General features: G+C 53.8%; 1 protein-coding gene across 5 annotated transcripts in view; it reads left to right on the forward strand.

The window, feature by feature from the left end:
* FRMPD3 (FERM and PDZ domain containing 3) overlaps positions 1-21,952 on the forward strand; it is a 70,211-nt gene extending 48,259 nt beyond the window's left edge. For all 5 annotated transcript variants that reach the window (XM_064159630.1, XM_064159627.1, XM_064159631.1 and 2 more), the window contains 3 exons: positions 9,998-10,142; positions 14,322-15,143; positions 15,870-21,952. In XM_064159630.1, the coding sequence (XP_064015700.1) occupies positions 9,998-10,142; positions 14,322-15,143; positions 15,870-18,760 (3,858 nt within the window). In that variant the 3' untranslated portion in view covers positions 18,761-21,952. The remainder of the gene's footprint in view (positions 1-9,997; positions 10,143-14,321; positions 15,144-15,869) is intronic.
* Positions 21,953-22,178: the final 226 nt, after the last annotated feature.

A 22,178-nucleotide genomic window follows, 5' to 3' on the forward strand; every position in this document is an offset into this window, starting at 1 on the left:
CTTTCTTTGGTGTTTGCCACCGTGGGGGGGTGGCAAAGCAGGGGCAAATGCTGTAGGACTGCACGAACTCAGGACAGAGCAAGAAAAGGCTCCAGACTTCTGCTGCTGGCTCCCAGAAGGATTTTCATTCCCTGCAATGTCTGAGGTTGCTGCTGGGTGGAAAGGAGCAGGTTTTGCCCCACCAGTCAGAGGGAGTGGGGCAGGTTTGCTTGGAAGTGCTGAGAAAGCTTACAGCAGGCTGCTGGGGGCAGGATGGTGCTTCCCCAGCTGCACAGCACTGGTGGTGGCATTTGGGAGGATTGTGTGGTTGTTCCCACCTGGCAGTGTCCCCTTTCTGCTGCGGCCATCACTCCTCTGCTCTTCTTCCTGCATCCTGGACTTGCTGGTGTTTAAGCATTGATCCTGGAGCTGGTAGATGTTACTGGGAACAGGGAGGTGGCACATGGTGTCTCCTGTGACCTTTATGCAGTAAATGCAGCTTGTTTCAGTGGTCTGGGGGCTCTGCAGGCCTGCATCTCGCAGAGGCTTCCATCTCCAGCTGCCTGGCAGTGCTGGGACCAGCATTTGAGAGCAGCCAATGCTCCTGAGCCAGCTGAGATTTGGACTTCCTGGCATTCATCTCCCCTCCTCCCCGGTGCAAGACTGAAAAGTCCTCTTCTACTTCCCAGCATCCCGGGTAGGGTAGTATCAACACCTAGGCAAGGCTGGCAGTGCTGATGGGGTGCAGGGGAGGCAGAAGAGCTACCTCCCCGTGCTTCCCCAAGCTCCCCAGTGCAGGAGCCATGGGGGAGCTGCTCAGTATTATAGCCTCATCAAAGCCAGCTGCGTGGCTGCACCAGGTCACACCTCTGGCTGTGCAGCTCCACAGCTGCTGCAGAAGCAAAGGTTTTGTTCTTCCTGCAAACCCCTTTTCCGAGGGAGCACTTCTCCTGATGGACGCAGCTACATGCCACTGGGCTTTTTCCTATTAACAGGCTTGACACTGGCAACAAAAAGCTGCTGAAGCCTTCTGAATGGCAATGAAAGAGGAACACTCGAGGGGCAGCCAGGACAAGCATCTGCAGTTTAACAGAGGAGCTGTCCCAGGCTGCGCCCGGTCCCCATGCCAGGCTGCTGGGCAGGAGCCCACAGGGGCTGGCCGCTCGCCAAGCACAATTCAATCAAAGGCATCGGGGTAATTGACTTCACAGCTCCCAGCAGGGCCTGCAGCCAGCTGGCACTTCAGCCTGGCTCAAGATTCAACAGAGGAAAACAAAGGGAAAATTAATTCAGCCCCGTCCGCGGCTGCTGCTGCTGCTGCTGCGCCTGGGCTCTGGCTATTGATGTCTGCGTGCCAGCGGCATCGGCCTGCTGCCAGCCTGCCGTGGCAAAGAAAAGCTACCACCCCCGCCCCTCCTGCAGCCTTCCCCTCCCCCCTGCCTGCCACCCGCCCCTCCTTCTCACTGCTGATGGGATGGAGACCCCTCTGCCCCACAGCCGCTCCAGCAGAACTGGCGGCAGCAGGCGCTGGTGTGGCCACAGCTGCCCCTGTGCCCAGTGATGCTTCCCTCAGCCGAGTGTGGCAGGGATGTGCTGGGAGTGCCAAGGCAAGAAAAGACTGAATGAGGCACTTGGTGCCATGGTCTAGTTGACTGGCTAGGGATGGGTGCTAGGTTGGACTGGATGATCTTGGAGGTCTCTTCCAACCTGGTTGATTCTGTGATTCTGTGACACCGGTGAGGGCAGGTGGAGCCAGCATTACTCTCACTTGTGAAAGCAATGACTGAAACCCACCAGATTTCTTCTACATGAAGAGTGATGCTGGACCTGAAGGCTCTGCTTCCCTAAGCTGAAATTCGTCTTTATTTGCATTGAGCCACACTGAAATCAGCCTGGAGAAGAGGAGGCTCAGGGGAGACCTTATTGCTGTCTACAACTACCTGAGGGGAGGTTGTGGCCAGGAGGAGGTTGCTCTCTTCTCTCAGGTGGCCAGCACCAGAACAAGAGGACACAGCCTCAGGCTGTGCCAGGGGAGATTTAGGCTGGAGGTGAGGAGAAAGTTCTTCCCTGAGAGAGTCATTGGACACTGGAATGGGCTGCCCGGGGAGGTGGTGGAGTCGCCGTCCCTGGAGCTGTTCAAGGCAGGACTGGACGTGGCACTTGGTGCCATGGTCTGGCCTTGAGCTCTGTGCTAAAGGGTTGGACTTGATGATCTGTGAGGTCTCTTCCAGCCTTGGTGATACTGTGAGACTGTGAAACACTTCATCTCATGGGAGAGAGAGAGGGACTGAGACTTCTCTTGTCTCAGTACCTGGGGTGGGAGTAGTAGATGAAGTTTTCCCCCCTCACAGAATCTTTCTAGCAGGATGTAAAGCAAAGCACATCCCAGCATCTGGAGCCAACCTCAGTGCCATCCACAGCACCCAGGACAGGAGTCAGCCAGGAACATGTGAGCCAGTCAGGAAGACTTATGGAGCAAAGCTGGAGGTGAGGAGATTCAGACTGCATGTAAGGAGGAAGTTCTTCATCATGAGAGTGGTGAGAGGCTGGAATGGGTTACCCAGGGAGGTGGTTGAGACCCCATCCCTGGAGGTGTTTAAGACCAGGCTGGATGAGGCTTTGACCAGCCCGATTTAGGGTAGGGTGTCCCTGGGCATGTCAGGGGGGTTGGAACTGGCTGATCCTTGTGGCCCCTTCCAACCCTGACTGGTCCTGTGATTCTGTGGAGACGAGAGTCAGACAACATGTGGAGAGGATTAGTTTCCAAGCCTACAAAGCCACAATTTATGTCTTTATTGTTTAAACCAAACAAACAAAAACCTAAACAACCAACAAGTAGACCTCAGGCTGCTGTGAGTGCAGCCTGATGATGATGCAACCATAGGAGTCCTGAGAAGTTGCTTCAATGACTAGGAAATGTGGAGGGTGCCAAAAGCAGGCTTTGGGTATCAGAAATCCCACAGCAAAGGGCATGAGCCCCTTGAGCAGCTGTTGCAGAAAACCTGCTAGCTTGCCACAGGAACGTGCTCAAAGCCCCCACAGATCAGTGTGATCAAAGGCAATGCCACATGGACTCCAGAGGATTCAATGTGAATTATGCCAGAGACCTTTACTGATCATTTTGGCTCTCATTGTATAGCCTCAGAGCATAGGGCACACACCTACACATTAGCAGAATTAGGCAAGGACAACCCACTCCATCTGCATAAACCACACCTTGGTTTTCCTCATTGACATGGTGTCCACTATCTATCCTCTCTGAGATAAGGTAGCCAGCAGCTGGTGGGAACCAAGGTCAGCATCCACCTGTTATCATCCTTCTTCACTTTGCATTCCCACAAGTAGCTGGAGTGGGGAGGTGAAAGCTGGCAGCTGCACCATGAGGAGAAGGTGCAGACAGGACCTGCACCTTCCCCGGGACACGGCACCACCACCAAAGCAAAGAGGAGGAGGCACCATCAAGTTTTCAGTCTGGAGAGGCACCTGTCATGGGATCACAGCATGGTAGGGGTTGGAAGAGACCTCTGGAGCCAACCCCCTTGCCAGAGCAGGACCATAGCACAGGTCACACAGGAACACATCCAGATGGGTCTTGAAAGCATCCAGAGAAGGAGACTCCACAACCTCTCTGGGGAGCCTGTTCCAGTGCTCCATGAGCCTTACACTTAAAGAAGTTCTTCCTCACGTTGAGGTGGAGCTTTCTGTGCTGTAGTTTACATCCACTGCCCCTTGTCCATGGTCCCTTTGTGGGACCTGCAGGGAACAAGGACAGTGTTCCCCTGGCAGTGGCAGCAGCTGCTCAAACACCAAGGAAGGAGACCCTGCTGCAGAAACCTGGGGATCTGCTGCTAACAAAGGCAGGAGGTTTATTGATCAGCAACTGAAAATAATGCTCCTAATCACAAGCAGCCTGGTATTGATAGAGCTGAGTTAATAATGCTTAAAGGGAAGGAAGGAAAGGTCAATGTACAAGTGAAGAATTGACTGCTGCCTCGTTAGGCCTGGATGCTTATATCATTAAATATAAACTCAGCAGTGCCCCTCAAGTAAAACCAGGGGACATAAATTAAGCAAATTCCTCCCCAGCCTTTCTGCTGCACTACATTAAAAGAAGCAAGGTAAGACCCAAAGTCCATGATAAAGGGGAGAGATTAAAAGCAAATGCATAGAAGCTTAAGGGTTATAGCATGCAGAGATTGGCTCATAAATTGATTTAAATATGAGGACTGTTAAGATCCTCCAGCATAACCTTGGCCATAAAATTTCCTTCAGATATTCCTCTATGAAACCTTCACCTTTGTCTGAAGAAGAGAATATCCTCCAGAAGGAGGTTTGATTTAAAGGCAGGGCATAATAGAAAAAGCACTATATCCTTAATAAGCTAATGGAAAACTCCTCTCTTATATCCACTGTAAATGTGGTTTGTTTTGCTTTCCAGAGAGGCTGCTTGCCAAGCAGGAAAGTCTGAGTGAAAAAAATGTCCTTTTCTCATTAGGACAAGCAAAACCTAGAAAAGCAGTGTGATAGTAGCTGAAGATGAGCCAGCAGTGTGCCCAGGTGGGCAGGACAGCCAGTGGCATCCTGGGCTGGATCAGGAACACTGTGGCCAGTAGGACAAGGGAGGTTCTTCTTCCCTTGTACTCAACACTGGTCAGGCCATACCTTGGGTGCTGTGTCCAGTTCTGGGCTCCTCAATTCAAGAGAGATGTTGAGGTGCTGGAAGGTGTTGAGAGCAGGGCAGCAAGGCTGGGGAGGGGCCTGGAGCACAGCCCTGTGAGGAGAGGCTGAGGGAGCTGGGGGGGTGCAGCCTGCAGCAGAGGAGGCTCAGGGCAGAGCTCATTGCTGCCTGCAGCTGCCTGCAGGGAGGCTGTAGCCAGGTGGGGTTGGGCTCTGCTGCCAGGCAGGCAGCACCAGAACAAGGGGACACAGCCTGAAGCTGTGCCAGGGCAGGTCTAGGCTGGATGTTGTTAGGAAGTTGTTGTCAGAGAGAGTGATTGGCACTGGAATGGGCTGCCCAGGGAGGTGGTGGAGTGGCCGTGGCTGGAGGTGTTGCAGCCAAGCCTGGCTGGGGCACTGAGTGCCATGGTCTGGTTGGTTGGGCAGGGCTGGGTGCTAGGTTGGACTGGATGAGCTTGGAGGTCTCTTCCAACCTGCTTGATTCTATGATTCAAAACATCAACCATTTCAGGCTGGTGCTGTGCACTTTGATGCAGAAAGAACATTCTCCTGAAAATTGGCTTCTTTGCACGTTGGCAAATTACAGGTCAGAGATGAACCTTTACCTGTGCATCCCACTGGGAAGCTGATGCACCTTTAGGGCAGTGGGAATCTGCCAGCAAGTTTGCTTCTGTGCAAAACCAGCTTTCACCCTAGAGGCACTGCTGTCCTGACAAAGAAATCAAATGGACGTTTCTGCTCTGGCATCCCAGGGAAGCAGAGCCCCTGGGGCCATCAAGGACTCTGTAGCTGCAAGAATGTGCAGGTGAGGAGGAGGAGGATGTACTGGCTGACATGAGAGATGCCATCAGTGCACAGAGGGAGGATAACCAGAGGATTATCCTAGTAAATAACTTGTTCCCCATCGCTGATGAACCGGTGAACAGCTGGGAGAGAGGTACTGCATTTTGTGGCTGCTGCCAAAACCCACCAGTGCCAGTGGGGCAGGGAGCAGGTCTTAGAGGAATTGGATCATAAATGAATTTAAATATGAGGACTGTTAAGATCCTTTAGCATAACCTTGGCCATAAAATTTCCTTCACGCATTTCAAACAGCAGTTCTGCTCCTGCTGCATCCTTATCTGCCTTCCAGCTGCTCACAGGGGCCTCTCTGCTCTACTGCACCACCAGGTCTGCAAAACTGATGAAGATTCACACTCCTCCAGGCTGCTGCTTTTTTGTCAGGTCTGCTGGTATTGAGTAGTGAGCTGAAAAACTTCCAGGGGGAGGCAAGGGTATGACATGAGGCACAGCTCCTTGGGAACTAGGCTGATAGTGACCACAGACACAAACCCTCACTGCTCCTTGCAGGGTGTTTACAAAGGAAAGGAGGTCAGTGCTGTTCACCACAAGACAGGGGGCTCACAAGGAAGCCCCAGGCACAGACTACAGTGCTGTGCTGTTGTCACTTAGAGCATCTCCCTGCAAAGCTGCCATGAATTTACCATCTAAAACCCTTAGCAGCATTAGGTGGAAAACAGCAACAGCTCAGAAAGTGAATGTTCTCTCTGCTCACTTGTGCCTGGCTATCTCTGGTGAGACCTCATTTGCCTTGCCTGCGTGGAACAGGGTGACCAAAACTGCTGTTTTGGTCTAAAAATAACATTGCTGTTAGCTGCCATCCCTGACACCTCCTCTTTGTAGCCTGACTGCCCAAGGAAACAAAGCTGCTGCTGGCCCTACACATTACCTTCCGAGGTGTTTGCCACTTTCAGGGAGATGTGGCAGCAGGGTCCAAGTGTTAAAGGCAGCTGAGCTGCTGCAATCTCAGCAGAATTACCTAGGTGGGTGGAAGAGAGAGATTCAGCCTTGTAACCCCACACAAGAGAGGATTACAGCCAGGCCTGTTAGGCAGCAGCAAAGCAGCCACCGAAGCCAGGGAAACTCAGAGCTTTACTAAAAGGGCTTTGCTCACACTTACTGCTTTCTCAAACAGCAAAGAATCCATCAGCAGGACGTGGAGCCCCTGCAGCGCTGGTCTCTGGGCCACGAGTAGCTCAGGGGATGGCTTCAAGCTGCCCCTGAAGTGATTTAATCCCTAATAACAATATTTGAATGCTTGATAATTGGAGAGGAACTCTCACATTTCCCATACCCCTCCCTGAGCTCTATTAAGATTCCTCTTTTAGAGAAGAGAGCTGCAATTAACCCCAGCATGCCACACACCGATTGCTGGAAGCCAGCCTGGAGTCTGGGCTGGCTCAGACTGGCAGGGAGCTCAGGGCATCCTCCTGTGCTGTGTGCATTGTATCTGTGGGCAACCTCACCAGTTGAGGTGATCCTGTCTCCCTTCAGGAGGACTGATCCAGGAGCTGCTTCTTGCAGGCAAGAACCACCAGTCCCATGAATGGAAGCATCCTGAAGCAGAAGGATCAGAAAAGATGGAAGCAGTGTTGGGTCTCGAAGATACTGGTACCCAGCTGGGGTACTGGGGCTGAGCAGCAAGCAGGGACAGGAGGCAGTGAAGGTCCATCCATGACTGTGCTACTCAGCCTTGGTGTCTGTGAATCTGTGGGGTGTGACTTGCACACGGTAGAAACCACCCCCCCTGGTTTTCCTTTTGAAAGGGAATTCTCAACCCTCCTTGGCCTCTTCATTTAACCTCCAGGTAGTGGACACTTCACAGCCGTGGCCTCCCTCCCCTTGGTGTTTGCTTCCTTTCTTGCTGCTAGCCCTCAACCCCTGGCTGCTGCATGAGGGGGAAGGCAACGCATCCATGGCTCCTTATGCACCAGATAGCCTGAAACCCCCAGGAGGGCTTACCCTGTGCAGAAGGCACTTCTTGTAAGGATGCTTCACACGACAGAACTGCAACACATGGTCTCCTTTCATCACTGATGTCAAGACTGGAGCTGGGCTAAGAGGTGTCACCATCACCCCCCACCTCAATGCTGCATGCCTGCTTCCTTCAAGCTATGAGAGGATTTCTTCTCTCTTTTCTATCTTGGTACTTTCCCTTTGATCTGTGTCATCTCAGATTCCTTTTTTATGTTGCAGGAAGAACCTTGTCAAGTGGGCAGGGAGAGAGCCTCTCAGCAGAGGGCATTCACTTGTCAGGTTATTTCTCTTCCACATCAGGTTACTACTTCTTACTTCTCCTCCTGCACGGTGGGCAAAGAGAGAATTTCTTAATCCTGGCCCTAGGAGGAATCAGCTCCTGCCAGAGGCTGGCTCAGCCTGGGCATCAGACATGGCTCAGCTCAGGGCTGATGGCTTCACACCCTGGTTTACTGCATTGTAGGGTCCAGGGTGTGATATGCTGTCGAGCTGGCACTTTCTTTGCCAGCTGGCTTAAAAAAGCAAGCATTGAGCAGAGCTGGTCAGTGGGAACCAGGAGCCTTCTGTGGTTATAAAACAGGAAAACCAAAATAGCTTTAATGCTTTTCACACTGCATAAGCTTGAGTGGGTTTAGTTTTCATTTCAAATGGGCTTGTTTTGCCCTGGATGTGCAAAACAAGTTCTGAGTCCTGGAGGGCTGTCAGTGTGCAGGAGCCCAAGCATGGCTTGGATGGGCAGTTAAAAGATCCCTAAGTTGCCTCAGGTAAGCCCTGTACCTGGGTAAACAGGTCCTGTGGGCAGGAGTGCTTTGTATGAGGGGTAGATGATGGATAGAGCTGCCGTGCATTAACTTCATGGAAGCTACTGTTGCTTTTTTTTCCATCTCACAAATCCACCTTGAGGAGTGCTGGGGGCTCGGTCCAAGCATGGACCACTTGACTGAGCTGTGCTAGTGCAGCCTGCTCTGCCCAGTCAGATCCTAGCACTGCATGGGACCTCGCTGGGAAGGTGAGAGTGGATTCCACCCCGACAGCCTCTCCAGGCTGGCTAACCTTCTCCTTAGGACAAGCCAGGAGCCAGGGAACTGGGGAGTCGTGGTGTCTGCCACTAGATTGCACAGTGAGGTGGTAAGTGGCACACAGATCATGTCTGATTTTTCCTCCTCTCTGAAGAAAAGACCTTTTTTAGCGTGCAAACAAATGCTCTCCTAAAAAAGGAGGCACCATCTGCTCCTAGGCACAGATTGATTTTTCTGAAGGGTTAGATCTAAGTAAGATCCACAGGCTGAGGGTGGTGGCTGGGAGGGTCTGGAATGCAGTTCTGCCCCTTCTACATCATGCTGGAAGCAGACATCTTCTATCACACAGTATCACAGTATCACCAAGGCTGGAAGAGACCTCACAGATCATCAAGTCCAACCCTTTACCACAGAGCTCAAGGCCAGACCATGGCACCAAGTGCCACGTCCAGTCCTGCCTTGAACAGCTCCAGGGACGGCGACTCCACCACCTCCCCGGGCAGCCCATTCCAGTGTCCAATGACTCTCTCAGTGAAGAACTTTCTCCTCACCTCCAGCCTAAATCTCCCCTGGCACAGCCTGAGGCTGTGTCCTCTCGTTCTGGTGCTGGCCACCTGAGAGAAGAGAGCAACCTCCTCCTGGCCACAACCTCCCCTCAGGTAGGTGTAGACAGCAATAAGGTCTGCCCTGAGCCTCCTCTTCTCCAGGCTAACCAATCCCAGCTCCCTCAGCCTCTCCTCGTAGGGCTGTGCTCAAGGCCTCTCCCCAGCCTCGTTGCCCTTCTCTGGACACGCTCAAGCATCTCAATGTCCCTCCTAAACTGGGGGGCCCAGAACTGAACACAGCACTCAAGGTGTGGTCTAACCAGTGCAGAGTACAGGGGCAGAATGACCTCCCTGCTCCTGCTGCCCACACCATTGCTGATGCAGGCCAGGATGCCACTGGCTCTCTTGGCTACCTGGGCACACTGCTGGCTCATGTTCAGGCAGGTATCAATCAGCACCCCCAGATCCCTTTCAGTTTGGCTGCTCTCAGCCACTCTGACCCCAGCCTGTATCTCTGTATGGGGTTGCTGTGGCCAAAGTGCAGCACTGTTATGGGAGGGCAACACAGGGTCTGGCAGCTGCAGACTCCACAACCTCTCTGAGCTCCCCAGAGCCCCATGGTTAAATTTGTGCTTGCAGGTAGGCTTAGAACACTGGCATGCAGATTTGCCAGTTGCATGGGGGCCCTGCAGGGCTCCACCTCTGCCATCACCCTTAGAGGAGGCAGCAAGCAGAAGTCACAGCTGCAGCAGGATTCTTTGTCATGCACTGCGGTTTGCTGGGTGATCAGGAGCAAGAACATGCACCTGGCTGGTTTATCATGTGTGAGTGCTAGAAGTGTCAGCCAGCTCAGCAGCCATACTAGTGCAGGGCTCCGGCACAACCCTCTTGGAGCACTGGTCCCATGCCAGCTGAGGGGCACAGCCTGGGCTCACAGACTTTGCCTCTTCTGCCTTCCAGCCGCTGGTGCTGCTGATGGAGTGGCCTGAAGCCACCAACTTCGCCTGCCTGATCGCAGGCTACTGCCGTCTGCTGGTGGACTCCAAGAAGATGATCTTCTCCAGGGCCCCCAGCCAGCCGCCCCCACCTCAGATTATCAAGGCAGGTATGTTTCAGCCTCTGCTTTCCATGTGAGCCCCTTCCCCAGCCTCCCTTTCCTCCTCCTCCCTCTGCCCTGAGCCTTGCAGCACTAGAAAGGGATTTCTCTGGCATCTGCCCTCTGCTCCCATTCCCCCTGCACAAACTGCAGACCCCCTGTTAACCAGGACACAAGGAGCAGGGAGACAAATCCTCATTTGGAATGAGCTGTAGCTTGTGGTGTCATCCTGGGCCCTACACACTGCAGGTGGTGTTCCAGCAGCTCCTTGAGCACACCCAGGAGGTGCTGTTCGAAAAGACCACTAAATGCTGGGTCCTCAGGGAACAGCCTGGGCGTTGTTGCAGGGATGCAGCACAAACTTCTCACTCCAGAGACCAGTGTCAGTGTCTGCACTCAGCCAGGGACTCTGCTCCTGCTGCCTTCGGATGCTGCTGCCTTCATCAGCAGAGGTCTCTGCTGCAGGGGCAGCTCTGCAAGCATGGCTGCTCTGCTGATTATCTAAATCAGGAAGGAAACTTTAGTGTCCCAGTTTTCCAGGTGCCCAGCCTGGTAGAAGGAGCAGAGGGCTGATCTGAGCACAGCAGGAGACCAGGACAGCTAAAGACAGGTTCTGCTCACCAGGCACCAGTGCTCTGTTCCTTGAGGGTGGATTGCAAGGGTGAGTCACTCTCAGGATGATTAATGATTCTCAAGAGTCATTTCAAACTAGAGTCAACCACGAGCAAAGGAGGTGTTGTTCCATGCAGGTGTTCACACTGAGTATGTTTTGCATGGGGAAATATAAAGTACAGGAACACTGGCTGGAGATGGGCAGAATACCAATCCAGCTGACCCCCAGACCTCCCAAGTGACACTGCAGCTCCAGAGAGGTGTGACAAGTCTTCAGGTTAGCTGGAAAGTGTCAAAACTGCCTCCTCAAGATGGGATTCACCAAGGAAGGTGCCAAGAGCTAGCAGGATCCTTGGGAAAGGAGTCTGAGGAAGGCACCCAGACGTGGACTTGGCACATGTGGGAGGACACTCACACGAGGCATCAGGAAAACATCTGTAGCATCCTCTATGAAGGCAAGGAAGGACCTGGCAAGTGATGTTAGTGCAAACACACACACCTGGTTTCCTTCTGCTTCTTCACCTGCACCTCTTACTGACAGCTGCCACTGTGCTCTCTGCCCTGGGTGCCCTGCAAAAACACATTCAGTCACGTTTTGCTGCCAGTGTTTCCACCTTAACTGGCAGTCATCAGAGTGGTCCTTCCCTGGATCATGTCACCCTGTGATGGGCTACAGGGACAGGTGGGGCTCACAGCCGTCGCTATGTGGTAGGGAGTGGAAAGCATCCCAGGACACCTCCGGGGGCCTGGAGGGAGCCCCACAGGTAGGGGTCACTCCAGTGGTGCTTTCACACACTCTGGTGGCAGGGAGGAGTTTGTCCTCAGGAAGATTTTGCTTCATGGGCATGGTCCAAAGCTATGCCAAAAGCAGGGCATTAGATCTTGCCCTTTGCTTGTCGATCTCAAGAAATCAGTGGGGCTGGAACGGGTGTGAGAGAAGGTCACAGTGCAGGCAGGAGAGTGAGGGAGCAGTGGATTCACAGGCTCCATACCAAAGAGCTGGGCTGGAACGGGTCTGAGTGAAGGTCACAGTGCAGGCAGGAGAGTGAGGGAGCAGTGGATTCACAGGCTCCATACCAAAGAGCTGGGCTGGAATGGGTGTGAGAGAAGGTCACAGTGCAGGCAGGAGAGTGAGGGAGCAGTGGATTCACAGGCTCCATACCAAAGAGCTGGGCTGGAACGGGTGTGAGAGAAGGTCACAGTGCAGGTAGGAGAGTGAGGGAGCAGTGGATTCACAGGCTCCATACCAAAGAGCTGGGCTGGAATGAGTGTGAGAGAAGGTCACAGTGCAGGCAGGAGAGTGAGGGAGCAGTGGATTCACAGGCTCCATACCAAAGAGCTGGGCTGGAATGGGTGTGAGAGAAGGTCACAGTGCAGGCAGGAGAGTGAGGGAGCAGTGGATTCACAGGCTCCATACCAAAGAACTGGGCTGGAACGGGTCTGAGTGAAGGTCACAGTGCAGGCAGGAGAGTGAGGGAGCAGTGGATTCACAGGCTCCATACCAAAGAGCTGGGCTGGAATGGGTGTGAGAGGAGGTCACAGTGCAGGCAGGAGAGTGAGGGAGCAGTGGATTCACAGGCTCCATACCAAAGAGCCAGTCTGTCACTAGATGGCCTGCCCTATCCTCGAGGGTCCAGTGAAAATCTCTCTGGCCAGCAGAGTGAAATAGTTTTACCTGCAGCTCTAGGACACTCAGACATCCTTCAGAGGAGTGAATTTAGTGTGTACTGAGGAAACAAAGTCCTGGTCTCTCTGTGGCTGCAGGCTGAGCTGTCAGGAGCTAGGCAGATCACAGGGAGCAAGGACTGCTCTTCATTAGCACATCTCTGCAGGAATGGCAAGAAAGCCCCACTGGGATGAGTCAAGTTAGCCCAGGCTTTGACTTTCCAGGCTGCAGGCAGGCTCTGCCAGAACCTTCAGTGTAAAGTCAGGCCCTGGCTCATGATTTTTGCCTAGAAGAGGTGCACATCCATCCTCCCTGTGGCCCATTAAAGCCTCCTGCTGAACTGCAGACATTTTTTAGGAATGCAGACTCTGTCTGGATGTTGTCAGTTAGATCCATCTCTCCACATCTCCCTGCTGAGCTGCATGCCAGATCCTTGCCCTTCACAGGAGGGGTTGTGCCATGATGGAGCTGCACAGGCAGTTCACCTCCCCGCCCCTTCCCCTCCCCACTCACACCAACAACCATTCTCAGCCAAGTAGCTCTGTGCCCTTGGTTGCTCTCAACTCTTTGTCAGGACCTCCTCACACAGAGGATTATGGATTGTAGAGGGTTTGCCCCATTCAGTGAGGCTGTCCAAGCAGGGCAGGCTGCTAGCATGACCTGTCAGAGGTGTCAGGTTTTGGGAAAGCCTCTGCTTCAGACCATGCTGCTCCACCACAGCCCAGTGCTGAGCACACCCCTGGCTGCAGCAGCCTCGTGTTCACTCACACAGCTGCCATCTCAGAGTGCTGGTATGTGCAGGAATGGGAGATACTCTTTTGACTGGGCTTTTAAGCATTGCAGGTGATGAACAGTGAAATACAAACATGTGTTTGGGAAGACAAATCATTCAATTTGTTGCACTAATGAATTTAATTAGGATTTATGTAATTTAATTTAGACTTGGTAAGATGGAGCCTGCATGCCCCCTGGCAGTTGTTGTCAGCACAGCTGCACCATTCAACCTCTAATGCAGACAGATGCCCCTCCTGAGGGCTGGACCATTGGCCAGAGCTTCAGGCAGTATTTCAGCTGCTTGCCTTGCAGAAGGGAGCGAGGGGAGGCTGTCTCAGGGTTAACAGCAGGAGCAGAGGGCTCTATCAGAGCTAGCCTGACCCAATAGCTATCAGGCAGACAGAAACCATGCATGGAGTATAGGCAGTGAGGGGCTTGTGACTTGGGGGTTGTCTGTCACTTAAAGTCAGACAGGCTACGTTGCAAGTCTTCCCGAGAAGCCTTCTGCACCAGGACAAGGGGTGAAGGTTTGACAGTAGAAGAGGGTAGAATCAGACTAGATGCAAGGAAGACATTTTTACAATGAGGGTGGTACAACACTGGAACAGGCTGCCCGGAGAGGTTATAGATGCTCCATGCCTGGAAACATTCCAAGTCAGCTTGGATTGGGCTCTGAGCAATCTGATCTAGTTGAAGATCATAGGATCACAGAATAGTTAAGGTTGGAAGGGATCTCAAGGTTATCCAGTTCTAAACCCCTGCCACAGGCAGGGACATCTCCCACTAGAACAGGATCTCTCTGCTCATTGCAGGGCTGGGGGGGGTTCGACTAAACCTCTAAAGATGCCTTCTGAGCCAAACCATTCTGTGATCAGCCCACGCAGGACATTTCTTCCTGCACTCATTGCTGGCTGATAGGCCCAGTGGGTTGCAGAAGATGCCTTGTGAAAGGACTGGCCAGGTTGCCTTGGCTGTGCCACAGGAATCACACACGTCCCCGCGGCAGTCCAGCACACCAGGGACCGGGGAACAGAGAGCATGTGGATGCTTCACCAGGATGGACAGGAGCTTCCCCGTGCTCTTCTGCCTTCTCTGGGGTGCTGCTGCCTAACGTGCCTGTCGTGGTTTGGGTTTAGATCACATCAACGCACACAGCCTCCAGCAGCCCGCTGCAGCGGGGCACACGGGAAGGAAGGAGAGTGGCTCGGTGGATGGCTCTGCCGCCAGCGCCGGAGCAGCAGGGGCTCCAGCCTCCAGGGCGTCCGACTCGGAGCTCATCAGCTTTTGCTACCTGCATATGCGAGAGCAGAGGAAGGAAAGGGAGAGCAGGACGGACATCAACGAAAACCTGATTTTCTTTGAGGAGACTCGCCCCAGGACCAAATCTGACCCCACTTCCAAAAGCTCCGGCCAGGGCTACAATGGAACAGCAACAGAGTATGACCCAGACGGCCTTGGCCGAGACAGGCAGACGAGCAGGGCCAGGGCGCACACCATAGACACCCACCTGTGGACCGACGCCTCGCACTTCTACTGCGAGTCCTGCCAAGCCAAGATCAAGAGCCGCCTGGCCGCCGGCAAGGGGGGCAAGGCTGGCGGCGGCCGCGACACTATGGTGGACTTGATGTCGCTTCCCCCTCCCGGGAGCGACGAGGAAGAGGATGAGACCACGTCCTTGCTCCCTGCCATCACCGCCCCACCTCCTGGCTTCCGAGACAACAGCTCAGACGAGGACGACCCCAAGCGCCGGGCGGCTGCGCAGAGCCAGGAGCAGGGCCGGCACCTCTGCAGCATCCTCTACGACGAGATCCCTGTCACGCTGATAGACAACGTGCAGCCGCGGACGGTGCGGGACCACGCCCAGGAGCTGGACGATGCTCTGGTGTCCACCCTGCAGGCACTGGAAGCCCTGGCTGCTTCGGAGGATTGCCCACACCCCCCACCACAGCAGACAGCAGGTATTTCAGCCGCTGTGACTTTCCTTTCTTCCCCTCCTAGCGTTTCTCTCCCACGGTACGTGATTGTGGAGCAGCTTCTGGTAGAAACTAAGTTGTGGCAACAGGCAAGATGCTGTTCAGATTTCTGAGAAGCTGGTGTGAGATTCCTCTCCCTCGCAGTAGCTGAAGGAGTCTTTTGGCTATCTCACACCTGCCACAATGCTGGGGCGAGGCACTAACGCACCAGTGCTGTGAGCATGAGTTCCTCCCTGCTGTGGCCCCACATCCCTGGTGTCTTCAGCCTTTGGCCTTCAGAGGTTCCCATCCATGTTTTGTAGTGTGTGAGCCCTTCACAGGGCACACCTGCTGTCAGATGGGTGTCTTTGGGACCAGCCTGCTGGCAGCACAGTCCTTTGTCCCTCTCCCCACCTTGGCTGCCCTGCTCACTATTGGCAAAGTAGCTGTTGCCCAGTTTTCCAAGTCCCAGTAGCTCTGCTATTGCTAACACTGGAAAGCTTCCCAGGATTTTTCCTGGGCAAGGAGCTCTTGTTGAATTAAGCTAGCAAGCCAGCTCAGCTCAGAGTCATCTCTCTTTGAAGCATTAACTCTTAGTTACACTGAAGCTTCTCCAAGGATAAGCAGTGTCTCGAATTCCTGGGCCCTTCCTGCTGCACGGAGCTCCCCTCTCCTGCGAGCAGCAGCATGGTGTGAGTGTTGTTGTGGGGCTTTCTTTGTGTCCCTCCTCAGGTCTTATTGTCCTCGCTGCCATCACTCCTGAGTCATCCTTGGATTCTGGCCATGAAACCAATTCCTCAGAGCTAACTGATGTCTCGGAGATGGTCTCTGCTATGAAGCAGCATCAGAATGCAGCCTACTTCCTCGCACAACACATCAACAAAGAAAACCTTCTGGCCAGAAAGGACTTGCCTTTCCGAATCCAGAGCTGTGCTGCCCAGGCTGTTCTCACCTCGCCCTACCCCCTCAGCCGCCAGGAGCCGAGCCCTTTGCTGAAGCCAGCAGCATTCTCACCCCAAAGCCCCAACCTTACCAACTGCAAGAGCAAACAGCAGCAGCAGCACGCCGAGCGGAGCCGCAGCTTGGATGGCCAGCCACTGCTGACCCCCCAGCTTACTGAGCAGAACAGGGGGGCTCCAGTGCCAGGCTCTGAATGCAAAGGTGCAGGCCACGCAAAAGCTGCCTTTGAGGTATCTCTGCATGCCCCAGCAGCCTCGAGCAGAGAGCAGGCACAAGATCTACAAGAGAAGATACCCAAAGAGGTCCAGCCAAGCTCCAAGCTCCTCCTGGATCAAAAAAGTGGGGTAAGTCCAGCCATCATCTCAGCTGCTCTGCAGCAAGTGGCTAATGCAAAAGGGTCAGCTCCACAAGTGGCAGCAGCCTCAAAAGAAGAGCAGAACATGAATGGTACTAGCAGCTGTGCATCATCCAGCAGCAAGCCTTCGAAACCTAGAGGAGGTCCACAAACTGCAGAGACATTATGCAACTGTCAGCAGCAGCAGCAGCAGCAGCAGCAGCAGCAGCAGCAGCTCTCTCCGCAGCAGCACTGTGAAGTTTCTCCAAGCCCTAAAGAAGCTCATGGCAGCAAGGCTGAAGCTTTCCACCTCACCTCAGCAGGTGAGGAAATGCTGCCCAGTAAGACTTTTGCCTCTAAAAGCTACCAGCAAAAAGTGAGTAGAGAAGATCCAGGCAAAGCTGCAAGCAGAGAGCCAGTTCAGAAGGCAGGTGGGGAAGCCACAAGCCTCGTCTTTCAGAAACACACAGCTCCTTCAAACCAAGGACAGAAAATGCAACAGGAAAGTTCAGCCAAAAGCTTAAAAGCTGAGAGCAGCAACCTGCACTCTCCATCACCTAGTAGCACTTTCAGGAGCACCAGTGAGGAACCCAAAGGGCCAATCCAGCTGGTGTCCAGACCCGAGAGCCTGCAGGTCAGCACAGTGCCTTCCAAGAAAGTAGAAAAAGCCCTGGAGGTGACCCAGCAAGGTGCTGGTGTCCCAGCTAAAGCCAAAGCTCAAAAGGCTCCCTTCAGGTTGAGGAACCTGTTCTCTGCGACATTTCCAACGCGGCTGAAGAAGGAGACAGACGAGAGGCAGGCTCAGCTGCAGAAGGTGAAGCAGTATGAGCTGGAGTTCCTTGAAGAGCTGCTCAAGCCAAAGAGCAAAGGTGACCTCCCGCCACAGGAGTACCTGCACCCTCCCGCCCCGGGGCGCTGCAGCTGCCAGCTCAGGAGCAGTCCTGTGCAGAAAGTCCCGGGGATGTCCAGGGAACAACGGCGCAGCTGCGACTGCAAGCGGCTCTGCAGGGGGGTGAGGCCGCCGCCCAACCAGCTGCTGATGGCAGAGCTGGAGCGGCAAGGGAGGGACACAGTCAGCGACGATCAGAAGCAAGCAGAAGCCGCCAGGCTGCCGGGGGCGAGCAGCCCTTCCAAAGGCAGGCGGATCCGATCCACAAGCCTGGAGTCCCGGGAGTGCCGGTCGGAGCCAGAGCACAGCGTGTCCTGCCTGGCCACCTGCGCGTCCCGCGGCGAGTGCGTGGGGGCGCCGCACTACAGGAAGCTGCTGCGGCGCTACAGCGTCAGCGAGATAGACAAGGCTGAGCTGGAGTCCCTGTCCTCGGACATCTGCCACAACAGCTACACCCCCAAGCAGAAGGCACCCCAGACAGAGCCCGAGCCCACCGTCCTGTGTCCCGCTCTGAAGAGCAAAATCCAGGAAGCCTCTGCCGTGGCTGACCCCTCCTACGTCCAGCTAGCGCAGGAGAAAAAGAACCAGAAGGGTTCAGCGGTGTTCTCTGTCCAGGAAGAGATGTATCCAAGACTCGCTGAGCTGCAGGATGAAGACGTGGAGGATGAGAAGTGCTGCTCCATCCGGTACTGCTTCTACTACAGGAAATGCGACGTTGCAGATGATGGGAGCGAGAAGGACGAGCTGTCCTATTCCATCCCCATGCAGATACTCCCAGGGATGAAGCTGGACAATCAGATGGTCCCAGTCATGAGCAGGACGCTTCAGGTCCTAGATGCAACAGCCTGCAGCAGTTCCATTGACAGCCAGACCCAGGAAATAGACCTAAGGACCTCCAGTTTTGAGGGGAGCCTGGCAAAGATCAACACCCTCCGAGGCCATGCCTACAGCTTCCCCAATGGGTTCCTGCAGGTGCAGCTGGACACCAACGAGCTCCTGACTATCCTGAGGCAGTGTGTGACGAGCCCTGACGTCCAGGACTGCAAACCCTACATCTCCCAGCTGGCTGAGTACAAGCAAGAGCTTGCCCTTAAATTCAAGGACTTCCGTGCCTCCTGCCGCCGTGTGGCAGCCGTGGACAAGAGCCCTACCCACATGCTGTCTGCCATCACAAGCAGCTTCCAGGTGCTAAGCAGCCTCGTCGAGACCTTCGTGAGGCTGGTGTACGTCGTGCGCTCGCAGTCCCAGCGCCAAGAGCTGCTGACCAAGGTGGAGGAAGTGGTGAGAAACTACACCTTCCTCCTCAAGGCTGCAGAGGAGTCCACAGCCAGAACGCTGAGCCACCAGCAGGCGGTGGAGCAGCTCGCCCACCAGTCAGCCACGGTCGCCACTGTCATGAGCACGCTGACACGCTCCCTCAAGACGCTGATCAATAAGTAAGCCAGCCCAGTGTGCTGGGCCCGTGTGCCAGTGGTTCTCAAGTCACAGGGGTCTGGGGAGGATGCATGTCTGCAGGCCCTGCGTCCAGCAGGGGTTGTGGCAGCCAAGATGCTCTTTTACCTCTGCAGAACGGGTGGTTGTGGCAGTGGTGCTTCAAAGGGTAAGTTGGTGCCCTGTCACAGGCTGTGCAACCAGCTCATCAGGGGTCTCAAGCAGCTGCTCTGCTTGCTCTCCCACCTTGCCTGGTTGGTGACAGCACCTGGGGAGCACAGTCATGCCCCCTCCGTGCTTATTTTGGTTTCATGTGATTCTGAGCCTCGCTTGTGCAAAGACCTTTGTCAAGGTGTGTGGTGGGCCAGGGTGTTAGCAGGAAAAGAGCTGAGGTCTTCTGGCTTCACTTGGGCAGTTTGGAGCCAAGCCAGTGTCTTGCCACATAAAAGTGAAGTCTTCTGGCTTCAATTAGGCAGTTTGGAGCCAAGCCAGTGTCTTGCCACATAGACAGCTCTTCTGCCTCCAGGGTCTCCCTGGCCCACAAATGCAGAGTCATTATCAGCAGAAGGATTCTCTGGGGTGCATGTTCTGCAGCTGTGCTAGGGCTTGGGATGTTGGCCTAGCATGGGCAGGATGCTGTAATCCTAGGGTAGAGCCCTAGCTAGCAGTCTCTACCCTCACCACCTGGGCACCAGTGCCCTAATCCTGAGCACAGCTACTGCTTGTGCAGGAGATGGAGGCTTGATGTGTGCAAGTAGGGAGGCTCTGTCAGCCCAGCATCGGTGCCAGGAAAGCACATGGAGCAGACCACCCTGAGTGCCATCACACAGCACATGCAGGACAGCCAGGTGCTCAGGCCGAGTCAGAATGGGTTTACAAAAGGCAGGTCCTACTTGACTAACCTTGTCTCCTTCTACAAGGTGACCCATCTAGAGGATGAAGAAAGGGGTGCTGTCTGCCTAGGCTTCAGTTATGCCTTTCACAGCGCTTCCCCTGGCATTCCCTTAGAGAAACTGGCCCCTGATGGCTTAGGGGTACTCTCTGCTGGGTAAAACAATGCCTGCATGGCCACGTCCAAAGGTGATGGTGAGTGGAGTTAAATCCAGTTAGCAGCTGGCCACAAGTGGTGCTCCTCAGGGCTCAGGATAGAGGCTTGTTCTCTTTCATCTCTGTATCAGTGATTTGGACGAGGGGATCGGGTGCAGCCTCAGTAAGTTTGCATGTGGCACCAAGCTGGGCCAAAATGCCAGAGGTGGTGGTCAAGCATCCTGGCTTGCATCAGCAGTCGTGTGGCCAGCAGGGCTAGGGAAGTGATTGTCCTTCCATATTCAGCACTGGGGAAGCCATACCTCAAACACCGGGTTCAGTTTTGGGCCCCTCCCTACAGAGGACATTGAAGGGCTGAAATGTGTCCAAAGAAGGGCAATGAAGCTGATGGAGGGTCGAGGGAACAAGCCTTAGGAGGAGTGGGTGGGAGAATTAGGATTGTTTGGTCTGGAGAAAAGGAAGCTGAGGGGAGACTTTATCACTCTCTACAACTTCTTGAAGTGTCAAGAAGTTGTAGCAAGGTGGTTGTTGGGCTCTTCTCCCAAGTATCAAGTGTTAGGACAAGAGGAAATGACCTCAAGTGGCACCAGGGGAGGTTTAGATTGGATATTAGGGAAATTTTCTCAAGGGTTGTCGAGGTTGGAACAGGCTGCCCAGGGAATTGGTTGAGTCACCATCCCCAGAGGTGTTTAAAAGACATGAGGGTGAGGCACTCAGTGACATGGTTTAGTGGTGGACTTGGAAGCCCTAGGTTAACAGTTGGACTCAAAAGACTGCACTGAGTCTTTTCCAACCTAAGCAATTCTTTGATTCTATGACTCTGTGTTCCACTCCCTCTGCTGGATCACTGTGTCCATGCTAGAGAGACTTCAAGGATCCAGACTGATCTTTGACCATTGCAAGCAGAAGCTGGGCTGGCAGCTGAAAGGTGACCTCTTTCACACCATTCTCCAGATGCCATGCCTGTGCTTCCGAGGCTCAGCCCAAACCTGTTCTGATTTCCTTTCACCATGCCCATCAGAGAGAAGCCCCAGAGAAGCTTTGTCAGTGAGCCATGGCTGGCCCCGAAGCCATGTGGTGCTACTGGCACCAGCCACAGCAGCTCCCTCCTTGCCAGAGTGCTGGAGTCCTTTTCCTGTCCCCACCAGACTGACTGCCATGAGAAGTTTAGTGCTGAGTGATGGTTATTTGGAGTTGGGGGTTTGGAGTGGGGGTTTTTCCGCTCCCAGGTGGATGGTGAAATGATTCCTCACTGCCTCCCTTCACATCCTGAGGTTTCTCTCTTTCCTCCCAGCCCAGCTTCTAGAATCAGATCACCTTAACTGGTGCTTCACTGCAGTCACCCACCCTCCAAAACAGAACAAGGAGGGAAATGCAAGGCTATGCATTGCATTGCCCTTATCATGCCACCCGCTGCACACGTGCGCGGGGAGAGTGGGTCCTGCCAGGGTGCCTGGCCTCTGTCACACCCACCTCTGGCTGAGAAAAGGGACACGGGGGCATCGGTGCCAAGGGTGAGACCAGTTGTCAAATCCAGCCAGCTGGCCCCAGCATTTGGGCATGGTCAAGGCTCTGCACCCAGTCAGTCGATGCTTCCCATCTCTCTTGCTCCGCACAAGTATGCACACTGGACACCTCTCGCTCTTCCACGGCCTGCTTTGCAGCCAAGGTGTCCTCTGCCACCTGCAATAACCACCCCTGGTCCAGCCCCTGGCTGCCCCAGACTTTGGCCAATGCTGTCAGCAAGGCAGGAGAGGACCCTGCTGTGGGGACAACCTCCTGCTTTCAAGAACCATGTAGCAAATCTGGAGTGGAAGAGCCAAGTCAGATTTGGGTCTGTGGTGGGCAAAGCTTTGTTGTCCTGCTGCAGGTGGATAGGGAGCCCTGTTCCTCTCTTTTTTTCTCTGTGTGAATGATCTGTTATGAAACTCTTGAGTTTCTCCAAGCTCCATCCCTGTTATGCCTATATCATTCCTTCATCAATCTCTCAGTCTAATACAGAGGAAAAACAAACCAACAATTTTTTATTGTCTGTATATAGTATACATAAATTAAAATAAATATATATAAATTATATATATATATATATATATACAAATTTATGTCTTGTTTTACAAACAAGAGAGATTAAATATATTCATCTTAATACCCAAACTAGCAGTTGTGTCTTTTCTCAAGGACTCTGAGCTGTACAAGACAACTGTTCACAAGCAAAACCTCCTGGTTGTGTTGCTGTAGAAATGCAGGTACCTGGAAGGGCATAGCCTGAGGACTCCACAAGTTGCTGGGCTCCACAGCAGCTAAGCAGCAACAATGCAGGTTTGAAATGCAGGCAGGCTTGGCATGGGCTTGTGTTGTTAATGGGCATTTTGAGTTAATT

The sequence above is a fragment of the Pogoniulus pusillus genome, chromosome 19 (assembly GCF_015220805.1).
Source record: "Pogoniulus pusillus isolate bPogPus1 chromosome 19, bPogPus1.pri, whole genome shotgun sequence".
Taxonomy (NCBI): domain Eukaryota; kingdom Metazoa; phylum Chordata; class Aves; order Piciformes; family Lybiidae; genus Pogoniulus; species Pogoniulus pusillus.